The 17,623-nt window shown below is 35.4% G+C and overlaps 2 protein-coding genes and 2 long non-coding RNA genes across 4 annotated transcripts; 3 read left to right on the top strand and 1 right to left on the bottom strand.

Moving 5' to 3' along the window:
- Positions 1-623: 623 nt before the first annotated feature.
- On the bottom strand, positions 624-1,980 carry LOC142519946 (uncharacterized). Its single transcript, XR_012813836.1, has 3 exons — positions 1,384-1,980; positions 1,041-1,204; positions 624-777 (listed from the first exon to the last, which is right to left on the bottom strand). It is a non-coding gene; the product is annotated as an uncharacterized LOC142519946 (long non-coding RNA).
- Positions 1,981-5,797: 3,817 nt separating this feature from the next.
- Positions 5,798-6,963, top strand: LOC142519936 (uncharacterized). Its single transcript, XR_012813825.1, has 2 exons — positions 5,798-6,392; positions 6,863-6,963. It is a non-coding gene; the product is annotated as an uncharacterized LOC142519936 (long non-coding RNA).
- Positions 6,964-9,786: 2,823 nt separating this feature from the next.
- Positions 9,787-12,266, top strand: LOC142551468 (small ribosomal subunit protein RACK1-like). The gene is made up of 3 exons (XM_075660726.1): positions 9,787-10,342; positions 10,629-11,046; positions 11,938-12,266. The coding sequence occupies exons 1-3, from the start codon at positions 9,873-9,875 to the stop codon at positions 12,037-12,039; spliced, it is 990 nt and encodes a 329-aa protein (XP_075516841.1). The 5' UTR covers positions 9,787-9,872; the 3' UTR covers positions 12,040-12,266.
- A 1,897-nt stretch (positions 12,267-14,163) lies between these two features.
- Positions 14,164-16,953, top strand: LOC142519928 (WUSCHEL-related homeobox 1-like). The gene is made up of 4 exons (XM_075622952.1): positions 14,164-14,612; positions 14,720-15,043; positions 15,250-15,302; positions 16,480-16,953. Exons 1-4 carry the CDS (start codon positions 14,441-14,443, stop codon positions 16,861-16,863), a joined length of 933 nt encoding a protein of 310 aa, XP_075479067.1. The 5' UTR covers positions 14,164-14,440; the 3' UTR covers positions 16,864-16,953.
- The last annotated feature ends 670 nt before the right edge of the window (positions 16,954-17,623 follow it).

The raw sequence follows: 17,623 nt of genomic DNA, 5'->3' as shown, positions 1-17,623 counted from the left end.
TCAGTGTCTGAGAGACACGTTTGACAGAAATCAGAAGCAACAAACACACTCAAGGCTTCAACAGAAAGCTACCACTACCGGAAAAGAAAAAGAAAAAAGAAAAAAAAGCTAGCGACAGTTTTAACCGTCGTTAAAACCGTCGCTTAACTCTTTAGGCGATGGTTTTAGCGACGGTTTGGTGGTCCATAGCCGGAGGTCACTTCGCCTTCTATCAACGACGGTTTCTCAATAACCGTTACAAATTAGCGACGATTTTGTTGAAAAATACCTTCCCTAATTAGCGACTGTTTAGTTAAACCGTCGCTTATATTAGCGATGTTTACATATAAACCGTCGCTAATTTAAGCGACGGTTATATATATGCCGTCGCTAATTTAAGCGACGGTTTAACTTAACCATCGCTGAATGAAAGCGACAAAATTGTCGCTATATTAAGGGACGGTTTTTAATCAAAGCGACGGTTGATCTTTTTTTTTTAATTTTCTTAAATACGTAGTGATATAAAATTATATTTTGTCCAGTATAATTGAAAAAAATTAACAACAAAATTTGAGAAACGTAATCATATTAGTGATCTACAAATAATAATACAAGTGTTTTCTCTGTCAGAAAGAAGAATTTTAAGTAAACTTAACAAGGTTGAGTTACTTGAGTAAGCAGCATCAGAGAATAATGATTTACACAAAGCCAAATGATTTTTGAACCTTCAGTACGAAGAGTGAACCGTCCAAGTTGAGGAAAATGGGAAAATTTCTCGATACATATCAAGTCATTCACCTGAGAGGCAAAAATGTAGCAACATAAATTATGTCAATCCCCTAAACACAAAATTCAGCAAGATTAGGAAATATGAAAACACATCAGATAGCACATACATCATAGAACAATCACCTTTTTTTAAGCATGTACATCTCATAAATTAATAGATCAGTTCGACTCAGATCATACAAACTTTAGAAAGAAACTAATACATTTCTCAATTATAAACTAACAGCACATACAAGTATTATTACAAACGAAAAATGCGAAACTATGTTAACCTGAATCTGGCATACAACAACTGCAACATTCTTCACGAAGAGATGTTTCATTTTCTTCTTCTTTTTTTAGTTTTGGGATCAATCTGTTGCATCAAGTCAACAATTCAATCCTCCACAACTGCATGGATGAGCAAAACAGCCTTGTATCCAGCAGTAAAAATTGCCTAGCACGAGAAGCATACCTCTTTAGATATGACGACTTATATATCGGAGTAAATAAATGGATAGAAAAGTAAGTAAATGAATGAACAACAAATATGCACATGAATAAGCAGAAGAATATGCACATGAAAAGATTAATAGTAAAGAAACATAGATAAATAGATCAAAGAAAAAACTACACATTGTCGAGCAGCTCCAGAATCTGCAACTGGGCAACAAATTCAGAAGCAACAGCTATATTTGCTTCGATGTAAACACAATCAAATAATTTGGTCAAAAATAAATAACTCACAAGCTTGAGAATTGAGCAACCAAATTCAGTACATGGAGCCAAAACTTCCACCATTGAACTCATTCAGACATCTGAATGAAAATGTGAGACTAATAATTATCAACACTAATAGAATCGCTATCATTGAACTCGGAGAGGAACACTGTCTATGTTCTGAGAGTCTGTCTCCATTAACTAGTAAATAATGACAATGAAAATTTCTAAAAGAGCCACCTCATCGATATTTAGAAACTTTGTACTAAATTCTCTGTAGAAAGCTCTTGATATGCATGTCATATTTGTAATTTTCAAACCGAAAAAGGGAAGAAGAGATTAAAGCACAACACAGAGTAAAGACTATGAATGATCAACCAATGAGAACTTCAATTCAGCATAATAATACATTTGATTCCGATGGGACAAGTTGCAACATCCCAATAGAGCAACAATGCAACAGATCCCCACAATTTGTGTAGCGCAAAATCACAACACGGGTATAATACGCAAAAGGATGAGTACTGAACAAAATTCCGGATAATCTACCTACTTTACCTACCAGTGCCGCATAAGACAAAACAAGAACGCATCATCTTTGTCCAAGTAACGCAACCACATAAGTGGAGCCACATTCCACCCATCGCAGACTCAATTCCTCCAATTCGATTCGATTGGAAACTGAATGGAGCGATTAGTCACCCTTAGTTTTAAATTTTATTTTTATTTTTCTTCATTTTGAGAATATTTTGAATTTTAAAATCAAGAAAATTTGTTGATAAATAAACCATTAGGAGTTAGCATGCTACGGTTACCTAGGGTTCTTTTGTAGTTGTACATGTCTTGATGAGAAAAACAACTAACGGGATAATTAACATGCTACCTATCTGTTTTGCATGAAATTGCGGGGCGTGTCAGACAAGTGATCGTGCCAAAGTTGTGAAATAATCTGACTTCTTTAATCAAAAGTTGTGGATCTTGATTTTGTCGTATGTTCTAACTCCTTAGAAATGACTCCAAAAATGAAAACATTAAATGATGAATATGATGAAATTACAGGAGGAATCAATTAACAACATCAAATCTAATTATGTTGCTATTAACTTGATCAATGTTTGACAAGGAAGATTGATAAACATATGGAATATTTAGAAGACTTTGCTACTGGAACTAGAAGTTGAAATAATAACAGACATAAAATTGACATAGAATTCTGCAGAGCTGTAGCTCATTGTGTTGATTTCTCGATGTCTCTTCTGATTCTTTTCCTTGCTTTGTGTCACATTCTGCATGTTAGTTTAGACTGTATTCCACGATCTTCCATGTTGGTAGTGGCTTTGACTCGTCACATCATGCTTTTCTTGGGCCAACTCTGTAAGGCCCGAGAATTTGGTTATCATAATCGGACATGTTTTGCTGATAATTAAGGTGATTATAGACGCATTGTATCGGACCGGGAAAGACGAGAAAATATATGAAATGTGTGCGAGGAAAGTACCCTCGCGCATATGCGCGACACTGATGCGCGCATATGCGCGAGGCAGGCAGAGGACCTCGCGCGGCGCGCATATGCGCGAGATAGGGCGCGCATATGCGCGAGAAGGTGCATAGTCAATTGTTATGTCCAGAGAACCTCGCGCATATGCTGCGACGATGGTACGCGCATATGCGCGAGATGTTGAAAGGAAGATTGTCGAAACCAGTAGGTCTCGCGCATATGCGCCGATTGAGGTCGCACATATGCGCGAGACGTGTTGTGTTAAGGTGAAGACATTTGCCCTTGCCATGCATATATGATGTGTTGTCTCTCATTTCATCACCATTTTCAGCAGGCAGACCGAGAGGATTTCTCTTGACAAGTTCATGGTTTCTTACATCTTAGAACTTAGATTGTGCAACATCTAATCATCCAAACTTCAATCCAAGTATAGATTCTTGCTCCTCTCATCAAGGGCTATCTAAGGATGTAAGTATTGTTACATTTCAGCATGAATTGAAGTTGAGATGTTGGGGAAATCAGATTTTGATTCATATTATGTGTTCTTATGATGATTGGGAACTTATATTCGCAACCGGATCGAGAAACGGATACATTATGCGGTTATTATTATTTTCAGCATGTATTGTGATTGAGAATATGCAGATTTCGACATGGTACATTGTATTCTTGAGGACTTTGACTTGTTAAGATGGATATGTGAGTTATTGTTATTGATTGATGTTATTTGAGTTGATCGGTATCGAGAAACTACGCCGTTATGCCGTCGAAATGTATCGAGATTGATTATTGATTAGTATATGTATTGGCTTGAGTTGTAGATTGATATTGTATATCTCAACATTGCCATTTCAGATTGGTATAGACAAGCTTCGACAGATATAGACTTCGATCTCGACAAAGATTATACGACAAGAAGGTATAATTCATGTTGATTCGGGAAGATACAACTCGAATTAGATTTGATTTGAGTTTCCCAAAATCACATACTAGATTGTTTATATTTTGAGCTATTTGTGCTTTGTTTATAGATTTATATTCAAGCATTTAAAATAGGAGAGTCATTAGCAGATTTGCTAAGTTTCTAGATGTTCGGTGGTATCGACGCATAGGAGTAGATTTACTCCGATTGTAGACATTCGATACAGACAGGACCGAAGTCTAGGAATAAGACGTACCGCCACCACGATTGGGAGAGTAGGTGGGAGACTTGTTACGTCTTATTCATACCGGGATCCCTAGAGTTAGATACGAGTCGAGTCCAAGATATGAATCGATTTAAGTTACTTGACTTGTATTGTTTATGTTTCATAGACTATGGGACATATGGTTATTGAATTTATTCATGATAGTATGCTTCATGATTTATCTTGTGTCTATGCATGTATACATGTTTTATACTGGGATTTGTTCTCACCGGAGTTTCCGGCTGTTGTTGTGTCTGTATGTATGCATAACAACAGGGGGGACATGATCAGGGTCCAGAAGAACTTGACGAGATGAGAGATCGAGATAGCGTGGTGATTTCGGGCGTAGAAGATTACTAGTGATTTTACATATGATCTGTAGTTTGTTTTGAACACTAGTTTGTATGAATGTACTGAAACAAGACATGTATTTATGTTTGTTGAAATAAAATAGAGCAAGATCTTGTACTTGATTTATATACACTTGATTTAATGTTAAAAGCAAAATTTTGACCCACATTTTCTAGCAAAAATCCAATTAATCCCAAAAAGAATTGAGTTAGAGCCCGGGTCCCCACAAACTGCAACTCTCATGAGCTTTCATCTGGTGGGCTTTTGCTTATGGGCTTCCAAGATTTGGGCTAAACAATATCTAAGCAGACTTTGAGGCATTGATTATATGGATGGAGTTAGATCAATCCTATTTAATCTTTGACATATCTTGTCCATGTCCCTTTTCATTGACTATTACATTTTTAATAGACAATTTTCTAGGTGAGCATGCAAGAATAGTAAAATTAGTTTCGACTAGAAGACATAGTGTTGTGATAAGATTTAAAATCGATAATTATATCATGTGGATCAAAACCAAATTGTTATATATAACATTCATTAATCGAGGAATGTTACAAAAAGTGAATGTGCAAAAAAGTTGGATCCATGAACAATCGGAATGAATTCAATCACATGTCATGGTTGGAAATGCAATTGATAAGATACAAGTATATATCTCGACTATGTTTATCGAGCAATACATTCAAGAGACACGGTTTCTTGCATAAATATCAATACATGTAAAAATAACTTTGTCAAAATCATTTTGATTCAACAAAGAGAGGGATGATGTTATTATATCTTGTTAACACATACAACCACACACATATACATGGTAAAAACCCAAATGAATAAAAGAGATGTCTTGATAAAATCAAAATGAATCAAGGATCAAGACTAGACCGGGCTTGTAGTCCAGTGATCTCATCATCTGTCGGATTAGCCGGTTCCCCAGATTCGATCTCCTCCTCGCGTGAATTGTAATAAAAAAAAGAAAAGAAAAAAATCAAGGATCAAGACATATTGTGGCTAGTTATCCCATGCATGCATAGGAACTATATACGAACCGCACCAATTAAACACAACTGCAGCAACCGGACAATGGAATACAGTTGGAATGGGCATTGACAGCACATACACTTTCCCCATTCCATAATGTTGGACAGACTATTTAATGGTAATTTTTGGGTGTCCCTCCCCTCTCCCAGTCAAAGCTAGCTAGGCCTAACTTTACAATTAATAAATAATTATAAAGCTCTCTCCTTTTCTTGTACACACGCATGTGATTTTCAAGCAAAGGGAATCTAATCAATTAGCCCTATTCCTACCTCTTCCCAATTTTCGCCAAACTTTTCAGTCCTATGCAAAGAGTTCTTTTTTAAAATATTTAAAATAATATAGAACATACACATAAAGATATCTACGCAAATATATTTTTTATTTAAAATAATATAAAATATAAATACGCAATTAAACAACTTATTGCGTCATCTGGTTGATATAAACTTGTATAAGTAGGGAGATGGTTGAGTTCTATATCAACTGATTGCCCGCATGCCTACCCCTTCCCACTTGCTATTTTTCTCTCCACTCAAGAGGCTCTCGCCCACCCTATCTTATCAGCAATCTCTTTCCTTTATATATAGTCCTTGCATCTTTAACTGGTCTTTCTTCTTGTGGTAGCTAGGGTTTCGTCTTCTTGGATGACTTTGGATACGCCAAGCGTCCATAGATAGTCACTGGTGTAGCTGTTTCCAAGTTTAAACTCTTGTCTTTTCAGGCACAAATTTTCATTTGCTCATGGGATCTGTCCTATGGGTCTTTCTCATGAATATCTTCACGGCCCTAGCTAGATCTGGTTTATACGCACTAATTTCACCCAAAACATGTGATTTTCTTGCATTCATGTATGGATGATTCTTCTAGCTAGTTTTTTGTTTTCTTTTCTTTCTTGGAGATTAAAGTTGAAGAGCGGAGCTCCTTGAAGTCCAATAGAGGATTTTTCCGGGAAGATTAAGCTGCTGACCTATGGATCCCTCAGCCCTATCCATTATCCGAGATGTTGACTTTGGATGGGTTTGTGGTTTGCATATGTCAGGAGCTTGAATCCACCCATTTTCGATCCTTCTTTGGATTGAAGGGAGCTCTACACTTCTAGCTTCCCCTCTACTCCTGAATCCGGTTTGATTTTCCAAGATCCGCTAGCTTTGAAATATATGGTGTCAGATAAATTTTGGTAATTGTTTCTTGTTCTTTAATTGATCATCTTTCTTGTTTGGTTATGTGATATTATATATATATATATATATATACACACACACACACTCACACACCCGTGGATCTCGCTAACTGCATCTTTTCCTGATTCTGCATGCAGACGAAGGATGAAATGGCTAGCTGATGCAAGTAGAGTTGTGAATCTATCTCTAGATTTGCTTTACCATTTTTGGTCTCTGAAGAAAGCAGCGTTCTGTTGAAGCTAATTTACTCGACCATTGGATTCTATTCTTTTCATATATATTTATTTATAAATGTTAATTAATTCAAATTTAGGAAGATTTATTTATCAGTAAGGACGGGTTGGATCGGTATCGAATCGACGCTATACTTTGTTATTACCCAAAGATTGGTTGTATTGCATTACATCATACAATGTAGGTAACTCCGAAAGGATGAATGGACCACATTCACCCGATGTAGGGTAACAGCATTGAGTCATTTGTTTATTATGTGGTGAAAATACAGCCAATATACTTAATTATGGGGTGGGGGGATCTGTTGTAGGGGTCGTTCGATAATGGGGTGGACATATGAATGGTTGGATTCCACTTGAGGGGAAAAAAAAAAAAAAATTGGGCCAGAAAAATTTCATGTTCCCCTGCTGGCAGTGCCTGCACGGGTAGGATGGAACTGCCAGCAAGAGTAGGATGGAATAATCCCTGTTGTAGGGCTTATTTTTTACAAGATGGTAGATCGATCATCTCATTTAGAAACAAAAAATGATAGATTTATAAGTATTTTTTAATTTACATTGATATATCATCTTATACAAAGGAGTACAACTCCCGATGTAGTACTCATCTTAATTGCAGAGTCATACTACACATACAACGAGATTTGTATAACACAAAAATTTAATACAATTTTTTCTTTTATTGTCTCATGTAAACTCAATACAAAATATGACAAGATAATATCAAAATCTCATGATGTAATTGTTGTAAATGATATATTTGTTTTATTTTTAGTATTTCTTGATTATATATGATATTTAGAGAAAAAAAAATATGTTCGTAATTGAAGAAGGTAAAATGCAAAGAATGATATATATTGATTTATCTGGTTTATCTATAATGAACATGAGTAGGATGTTATTGTTTGAATTGTTTACACGTGCAATTAGAAAAACAATTTTAACCTTAATTGCGATAAATATTATGTATCCAATGACTTAATTGTGAGACCCTTAGTGTAATTAGGAAAATAAAATATAATTGATTTCATAATTAATTTTCTTACCATACAAAAAACCTCCTCAAGTCAATCCATATTTTACGTAGAAAAAACATAAACAAAACTCCTTTTTTAAATAGAACAACTCTTCTAAATTGAAAATAATTTTGTGTTAATTGTTTAGTATTATTTGATCAAATTAAAAATAATAATAATACAGTATTCACGTGTACATCTTTTATTAATATATATTATGTGTGCCTGGTTATTCTTTTAGAAATTTAAAAGCTAAAATAAATAAAAAAAAGTCCAAATTCATGAATCATCATGAAAACATTTTATCTCTCTTATTTGTTTCGATTTTAGTATTTTATGGTTTTTTGTGAACGTTACGGTTTAAATTTTTTTGAACTAAGAATGTTACTCTTCTTTTTAATAATCAGGAAAAAAACAACGGTATAACTAATAGTGTAAATAAACCGAGCCGGTTAGAGAGCTTTTCGAACCGGTTCGAAAAATATTTGATTCATATTCGAGCTTATCGAATTCATATCGAACTCGAACATGTTCGAACTTTTTTCAAGTCCAACTCGAAACCAAATTATTTTGTCGATAGTTCGTAATGTGCTCGAGCTTTAATGATTTATTATAATATAATTATATATTAAATAAATAAATTTCGAGTTTTGTGAGTATTTTTTTTAACAATAATTCAAATAGTTCGCGAACATGTTCGAATCTTTCGAGGCAAATTTGAATTCAAGCTTTAATTCGAACTGAATTCGAGCCAAGTGTTTTAAAATTTTCGTACTTCGAATCGAGCTCGAACTCGATCAGAACCAATTCGTGTCTTCAAATTTTCGTCGTATTCGACTCGATTCGGTTCGTTTAGACATCTAGGTATAACTTATGAATAATAATAAAATATTAAAATTAAATGTTTTGATACTATAAAAGATATACGAGTAGGTATCTTGTGAGACAGTCTCACAAATCTTTATATGTGAAACGAGTCAATCCCTACCGATATTCACAATAAAAAGTAATACTATCAGCATAAAAAGTAAAACTTTTTTATAGATGACCCAAATAAAATATCGTATAACAAAATACGATTCATGAAACCGTTTCACACGGATTTTTGCCAACATATACAATGTACCTACGAGAAAGAAAAAATCATGTGACATTTCATGTTTTAGTAATGATTGATTGTTATATGTTGGGCTTTTATTGGTGTAACAATCTTTTAAAATATATTGAATCGGAAAAAAAATTAAAATTTGATATACGTAACTATTAATTATTAATGTAATAATAAAGAATGCTATCTGAATTATTATAGGATAATTCTTCCCCACTTTTGAGATCTACAAAGAGTTTTTTCAAAAAAATTTATTTAAGGATTTGATTTGATTCCTGATTATGCTTTCTTGCGAACTTTGCATATAAAACTCAACTATATTTTCGTCCTATATATAATATCCATATTATATTTCGTTTTTATTCAATACAAAATCATAATAACTTATTTTAGTAAATCTATATTTTATCTATAACTACAATATCCTAATAAAAATAAATATTTATATTTATCTATATTTTAAAATTTTAAATGATCTTATAATATAAAAAATTATCATTTTAAAAATTTTAATTTTAATATAATCTCTATGTGCTGTACGTCCGAAACTCGCCCAGGCATGTTTGCTTAAAAAAAATGTGATCCCGTTGGGCCATTTTTCTATTACCATTGGGCCGATTTTGGGTCCAACTCGAGTTCAAGTTCCAAACCCCTGAAACCCAATGTTGCCAAAAACCCTAATTTTCCCGACTGATATATGCAAACGCACAGATTCACCACACTATCCTCGTCCCCGCCTCCTGCAAACGCCATCTCGCATTTTTGCTAAGCAACCAGTGCGGCGGCGAGTATGGCGCAAGAACAGTTGATCCTCCGTGGCACGATGCGAGCCCACACCGACTGGGTCACGGCCATCGCCACGCCAGTGGATAACACCGACATGATCGTCTCCTCTTCCCGTGACAAGTCCCTCATTATCTGGTCCCTTACTAAGGAGGACAAGACATATGGTGTGGCACGCCGCCGCCTCACGGGACACGGTCACTTCGTTGAGGACGTTGTTCTCTCGTCCGATGGCCAGTTCGCCCTCTCTGGGTCCTGGGATGGAGAGCTCCGTCTGTGGGACTTGCAGACTGGGAACACTGCTCGCCGCTTTGTGGGTCATACTAAAGACGTCTTGTCTGTTGCTTTCTCCATCGATAACCGCCAAATCGTCTCGGCTTCCAGGGATAAGACGATTAAGCTTTGGAATACGCTCGGGGAATGCAAGTATACGATTCAAGATCAGGATTCCCACTCCGATTGGGTTTCTTGTGTTAGGTATGGTTACAAGTGGTGTGTATTTTGTTGATTATAACTGGTAAATTTATTTTATTCAGTTGCTGTGGGATCGATCATGTGGAATATTTATGTCTTTTCAATGGATCGGTTTTGGTTAAATTTGCGTTCTTTGAGCGATTTTGATACATTTCCATTTCCTTGCCATGGGAATCGTGAATTTAAATTCCAGAAGCATGATTGAAATTCTTAGATTGTTGTTAACTTTAAATCTTAACGATACAAACAGTATTCTAATTCCCGTAGCCTTTATCTTGTTGTGTTCAAGATTTTCTCCGAATGCCCTCCAGCCCGTGATTGTTTCTGGATCTTGGGATAAAAATGTGAAGATTTGGAGCTTATCTAATTGTAAGCTGAGGTCAACACTTAGTGGCCATAGTGGATACGTAAACACTGTAGCAGTGTCTCCTGATGGGAGTTTGTGCGCGAGTGGTGGGAAAGATGGGGTGATTTTGCTCTGGGATTTGGCGGAAGGGAAGCGTTTGTATTCATTGGAGGCTGGATCGGTTATTCATGCTCTGTGCTTCAGCCCGAATAGGTACTGGTTATGTGCTGCAACAGAGAGTAGCATCAAGATTTGGGATTTGGAGAGCAAGAGTGTTGTTGTGGATCTTAAGGTTGATTTGAAACAGGAGAGTGAGATGACTGCTGAGGGGACTGATCAAACCTCTGCTTGTAAAAACAAGGTACACATGAACTCCCTGCATATTAGTTTCATTGTTGCACTTTGTGCCATTTTTGGTTGTATTTCTTTAGTATTTTAGTGTTTTTTTGTCTTCTGTGTTGCTCTTTGTGCCATTTTGTATTTGTAATTCTTGACTTTGGTTCACTTGCTTAGTGATTCAACTATTTCTTTTCTTAGTGATTAATGATGCCATTACTTTCGCTATCTAATTATTACGGAGTTGTGAAATCAAGCCCTGTGGAAACTAATTTAGGCTGAGAAGAGCGTAAGGAAGATAATACTTGAAATTTTGTCGACCATTGATACCTAGTTTATATCTGCACATTTTTGCATGATTAGTTCCATTAAAAATCCTTAATTCCATGTCAAGTCGATCATTGCCTTATAGGTCATCACCTGGTCGTGGATTTTGTATAGGAACTTGTCAATGGAGACTATGCTTTGTGAGGTCTAGCATGTTGAATTTTTGTGGTTTTACATTTTCCTACTTTGTTGGAGGTTAAAAGTCCTTAATTCTATGTCAAGTTGCATTATAGGTCGTCATCTGGTCGTGGATTTTGTATAGGAACCTGTCACTGGGGACTATGCTTTGTGTGGTATTGCGATCAGTGTCTTTAGCCGTCCTCGTATGGGTTGAGAAGGTGGATTGATTAAGTGGATCATAATTATAATAACTTAGACTAAAGGCTATCTTGGTACTGCAAAAACGAAACTGGGATTATTGTCTTGGTTGTTGCAACAGTTTTTTACTGGAACATTCTTTTCACGCGTCCTTTGTAAAACATGTTTGTTAAACATGCCATAAGAACGCAGAAAAGCAAAAATATATATTTGAGAAACAGATGGATGGGATGTGTTAATGATGTCTGATATTGTCCATGGTCTGATGTAGATCAATTTCTGCACTTGCCTCAATTGGAGTGTTGATGGAAGCACACTTTTCAGCGGTTACACGGATGGGGTCATTCGAGTTTGGGGTATTGGACGTTACTGATAGAGGACGAACTGAAGTTGATATTTTGTATCCCTGGAAGGGATTCAATGAAATCTTTGTTGCCATGGTGTTTGATGTCTACTGTTAAATTTGAGTTTTTTTATTGGTAGATAGTATATTTGCTAATTGTCGGCATCATGTCATTTACTTATTCTGTATAAGCAAGACTTCCGAATTTTTGCAATTTTTACCTTCCAAGAGTGGTGATGTGGGTTAAAAATTCATTTCGATCAAATCTTCATCCATACTTATACTAAACACTTGAAATTCGCCTTAACAATTAACTACGACCAATTTTTTTACATTAAGAATTATTGTTTCATAACTTTTTAAAACAACAATCGAGTAGAACACACACAAAATCACAAATAGTACATTCAGTAAAAAATAAATATAGTTAGGGGAGGGGCATGCAGGTGGAAAATGTTAAAGATGGTGGGGTAGAGCACGGATGGATAGTGGGATCTTATATATACATGGATAAATCTTAGCCATCCATCCTATCATGGAGGCAATACCCACATAGGTAGGATGAAATAAACCATTACAATATTAATGAGATCTTACCTATGTGGGCACTACCTTCACTTCATTATAAAAGGTAAGATCTTGCCACACATACAATTTCAAAAAAAAAAGTGGGTCCTATATATACATGGGCAAATCTTAGTCATCCATCCTATCATGGAGGCAATACCCACATAGGTAGGATGAAATAAACCATTACAATATTAATGAGATCTTACCTATGTGGGCACTACCCTCACTTCATTATATAGGGTAAGATCTTGCAACACATACAATTTCAAAAAAAAAAGTGGGTCCTATATATACATGGGCAAATCTTAGTCATCCATCCTATCATGGAGGCAATACCCACATAGGTAGGATGAAATAAACCATTACAATATTAATGAGATCTTATCTATGTGGGCACTACCCTCACTTCATTTTAACGGGTAAGATCTTGGCACACATACAATTTAAAAAAAAAAGTGGGACCTATATATACATGGACAAATGTTAGCCATCCATCCTATCATGAAGGCAATACCCACATAGGTAAGATGAAATAAACCGTATTTATGTTAGCACGAAAAGGTGTTACATTGTTTGCATCATTTAATTGTCGAACAACCATTTTTTCACACCAAAATTGACACAAGCCTCATTTCATCACCCTCCCCAACATCATTTTTATTTTAGAGTTAAGTTCCGTTGAACCGCACTTCATGATTAAAAGTCGGAAAATAAATTTTTTTTATCACTCATATTACACGTATTCGTCTATTAGATATATAATATCGCACACGATTTCTTAATTTTTATGTGTCGTCTGATCAACCGGACAAATTGATAGATTTATATTCTTTAATTTTAATAAACAAACAAATTTTTTTCTGACTCTGCCATGGAAATATACATATGTACAAATAATAGAAGATTTGGTTTTTTGAATTTTAATATACATATATATATATATAAAAGAATAAGGGATTGAAATGGGGACAAAAAGTGTGGTTTGTGTGGAAAGAGCAGTTGGGATCGAGAATAAGTATGAAAGGCACGAGAGAGACAGAGTCAGAGACAGACAGAAGAACAATAAATGCGGTGATGAGCCTTATGATAACCCTCATCATCGTCACGTCGTTTTTCCTTCACTATTATCCATGCACTCCCCCTCCCACAATTCCAAGCCTTTCTTTTAAAAAATATTCAATAAAATGAAAATTACATATTTATATATGATAAATGAGGGAGAGATATTTTTTTAATCATGTTTTCGATTAATTTACGGTTCGGTCTATTAGTATGTAAATTTTTTTAATTTTAATAATTTTTCATCTGATTGATTGTTGATGTAAGACTTGAGAAAGGATAATATGTTCCGCGAAAACATTGATGATACTGACATCATTGTCAGCATTTCAGTAAAAAAAACTAAAACTAGGGAAAAAAGATATAAATTGGTGGACTAAAACTATGAATTGATCGATGATACGATAAAAAATGAAATTTCCCGATTAATAATTAATAATATTACATTTGATTCGTTGACTGCCACTTCCCCCTCTAGCCTTGGTCAACTTAATGAATTTAAACAAAAGAACACCCCTACTCCTCCTTTGTTTCCCTCTCTTTGTGGGTTTTGTTCAATCTCTTTCTCTGAAATCCATATAATCTTTTTTTTGCCTAGCTAGCTTACCTACTACGTTGCTTCTCCATATGAAACCCTACTTTATGATCTTATAATTAAACTTGCATACAAATTTCCAATTACTTTTCTTGAGTTTTGATCATGGATAATTGCTAGTATTAATTTGCACTGGTTGATCATGGAACCACAGTGGCACTGAAAGCAAAGAACAATATTCTTGGTTTTCCATAACCAACTTGTTCGATGTGGATGATGGGATATAATGATGGGGGAGACTTCACCACCCTTCAAGATTCATTCAGTGGTCGAAAGCTCCGAACCCTTATGCCGAGACCAGCCGCCGCCACCGCTAACTCTCCTCGTTTAAACCTCGTCCACGGCGCTGACTTTCTTTCCCTGAATCATCATCATCTTGGCAAGTCATCAATTCTCAGTCTTTCATTAATTGTTTGTTAACACGTGATATATGTAGGTTAAATGTTTATTGAGTAACTATTTTTTGTTTATTTCTTGTTGAAGCAGTGATTTCTACGGAGCAAAATAAGAGAGAGTTAAGTAGTACACAACAAGTTGCGGTGAGTTCAAGATGGAATCCAACTCCGGAGCAACTTCGAACCCTTGAAGAACTATACAGAAGGGGCACTCGGACGCCTTCTGCCGAACAAATCCAACACATCACCGCGAAGCTCCGTCGATACGGCAAGATTGAGGGGAAAAACGTGTTCTATTGGTTTCAGAATCACAAGGCTAGAGAAAGGCAGAAATGGCGCCGGCAGCTCGAATCTCCCACTGGTAAACAACCCCCCCACACCAACATGGAAAATGGCGAGAAGAAAGAATCGGAAGGTAAACTTCTTCAAAGAAATACATAGCCCGCAACTCAGTTTCAATAAGTTGGTTGGCACTTATTTCTGGGCGTTACTAATCAATATCCAACCAACCAGTATAAACCTTCACGATTAGATTCTTTCGATTTCGGACCTCTTGGATAATTGTTTCCATTTCCAAGAAGTTCTTGACTTGTAATATAAAGTTGAAATATTTTTGGGCAGGTGAAGAGACCAAAAACTGGGCACCTCCCACAAAATCTACTACAAATACAGAGGTCTGTTTTCTGCTGCTATCTTTTACCCTTTGTCTTACTTGATGTTCCCTTTTTTTGCAATTCAGATTTCTAAAAAAGCTATCCCATTCTCCCACTAATCAGATCAGAATAATTAAGCACATGATTGATTATTACATTCAACTTTTGGTGGTTTCAGGTAATAATAATGATTACTATTCTAACATTTTAAAAGAAAACAATGTCGTTTTTTGTTTAGTCATTGATTTTGGATTAAAAAGAAGCGTCAAAGGCTGCATGCATACCTTCCTTCCTGTCGAGGGGCTGCTGCGCTATTGTTATGAAACATTGCTAGGGTTTTTGGGTGTCGTGCTCATTCATTGCAATATTCGAATTTTGAAATGGCCAACATTTACATACATATATACATATACATCATATGCATGTATGTGTGTGTATAGGGCCAAATGACACTTTCACCCCTCTGCATGAAAAAACTTTGGGTTGTATACTTATCAAGTTAAAAGGCATATAAAATGAAGACAACCGACTTTTCATAAATGTGTATATATAAAGCCTACACACATTATTTTAGTAGGCATTGGGTCACTAAATTAATTAATTGCCTGTCAATGTTGTTATTTAAAATATCTAAAATTCACAAGGGTTCAATTATTTCAAAGTTTTAGTAAATTTGGTCCAATCATTGTAGGACCGAATGCTTACCGCTTTACCAAGAGCTATAGCTAGTGGTAATGGTGCAACTTAAATCTTTTAAACAACACAGCAGCTCAAGCACCACGGTTCGATCGCTCTACCAAGCAGGGACAATTATTTCATCCAACAATCTCCCTCTCAATAATTGTCTCTCAATAATTGCACTCCTTGCAGGCAATGAGAATCGAACATGTGACCTTGGCTCTGATACTTCTACGAAATATATATATATATTTATATATATATATATATATATATGTATATGTATTAACTATGTATAAATTTCTTGTGGAAATTACATTTTAATTTTTATAATTTACACGTTTTTCATTCTTTGTCATATTATCGACAATTCCAGTCTCGGTCTGCTTACTACTATTTTTTTATTTTATCTGGCGTGATGTAAACCACTTGAGCACTCCCCATATTTTCTCATATTTCATTGATAGCAATGCTAATCGATAAATAGTTAATATATTGACTTAATGCAATGAATTATCAGAAAACTTCAAGAAATGGGTCAGCGAAGGTGACAGAGACAGAATGTAAAACAGATGGATGGTTACAGTTCGATAGTGATGACACAGAATCACAGAAGAGGAGGACCCTTCTCCAGAGGAATGCCACGTGGCATACTATGCATTTGTCTCCTTCATCTCCCACGCTACCTGATGCAGCCACCCTCGTCTCCGCTGACGCCCGAGATCCTCCCCACCCGGCCGCCACCGGCATTGGTGTAGGAGAGGCACGAACCCTTCAGTTGTTCCCTGTCGGAGGTGATAAGAAGGATATTGAAGATGATTTATCTGGTGCAGCCATTGATACTGCTGACATTACTGCTGCTACGCCTTTCCAATTTTTTGAATTTCTTCCTTTAAAGAATTGAATTTATATTTAAAAAGAGTATTGCATGCTTCTTTTTCTTTTTTCTTTTTTAATGTTATAAAATATAATTAATTAGCCTATCAATGTAATGCAAGGAAAATGGCTTTTGTATCTTTCTGCAGTTTTGTTTTGTTTTGTTTTTATTATTATTTTTGGGTTGGTTTTGATGCATCAAGGCAATCAGATTATTCCACAGTAATTTGGAGAAAGGAGAATATAATGTTAATTATACTTTTTCTGTCAAACTCTTTCATTCTTACGATATCAAATTATTTGAGAAAGACATATTCTTGAAAAATCAACTTACTAAAAAATTGAAAATGAAGTAAAATTTTAAATTTGGGAGAAAATTTTGGACATGCATGGGAATGAAAAAGGATGGCATTGAAACGAATGTTTGGGTAAATTAATGAAAAGTGAGGCAGGGCGTAGTGTTTTTGACAGAAGCAATCGCAGACCTATTATTTAACAAGATTTGTCGCAAGTTTTTAAATATTTTTCAGGGACTGGTTGGGGGTATCCCAATGAGAATCTGACATCCGGTTTAATGAAAGTCTAAAATAATAATAATAAATATATTTAAATCTTTATCCTAAATAGTAATGGAAATGCTGGACAGTGGTGAAATATTTGTGAAGATTTTTGCAAATAATAATATTGTAATTTGTAACAAATTTGAACGTACTGTTTTAAGTTTGAAATTTAGGACCAGAATTTTGTTTTCAAAATAGAGGACGGATTTTGCTCCAATCAGTCTTCAT

Source organism: Primulina tabacum, chromosome 1, assembly GCF_025594145.1.
Source record: "Primulina tabacum isolate GXHZ01 chromosome 1, ASM2559414v2, whole genome shotgun sequence".
NCBI lineage: Eukaryota > Viridiplantae > Streptophyta > Magnoliopsida > Lamiales > Gesneriaceae > Primulina > Primulina tabacum.
This window is presented reverse-complemented; position numbering and strand designations above follow the sequence as displayed.

What these genes read in the sequence shown, in the direction of transcription:
- LOC142551468 (XM_075660726.1), top strand. Translation starts at nt 9,873, where the DNA reads ATGGCGCAAGAACAGTTGATCCTCCGTGGCACGATGCGAGCCCACACC. An exon ending in GATTGGGTTTCTTGTGTTAG is followed by an intron (nt 10,343 to 10,628) that starts GTATGGTTACAA and finishes GTTGTGTTCAAG; the next exon opens with ATTTTCTCCGAATGCCCTCC. An exon ending in CCTCTGCTTGTAAAAACAAG is followed by an intron (nt 11,047 to 11,937) that starts GTACACATGAAC and finishes GGTCTGATGTAG; the next exon opens with ATCAATTTCTGCACTTGCCT.
- LOC142519928 (XM_075622952.1), top strand. Translation starts at nt 14,441, where the DNA reads ATGTGGATGATGGGATATAATGATGGGGGAGACTTCACCACCCTTCAA. An exon ending in CCTGAATCATCATCATCTTG is followed by an intron (nt 14,613 to 14,719) that starts GCAAGTCATCAA and finishes TTGTTGAAGCAG; the next exon opens with TGATTTCTACGGAGCAAAAT. An exon ending in AATCTACTACAAATACAGAG is followed by an intron (nt 15,303 to 16,479) that starts GTCTGTTTTCTG and finishes ATGAATTATCAG; the next exon opens with AAAACTTCAAGAAATGGGTC.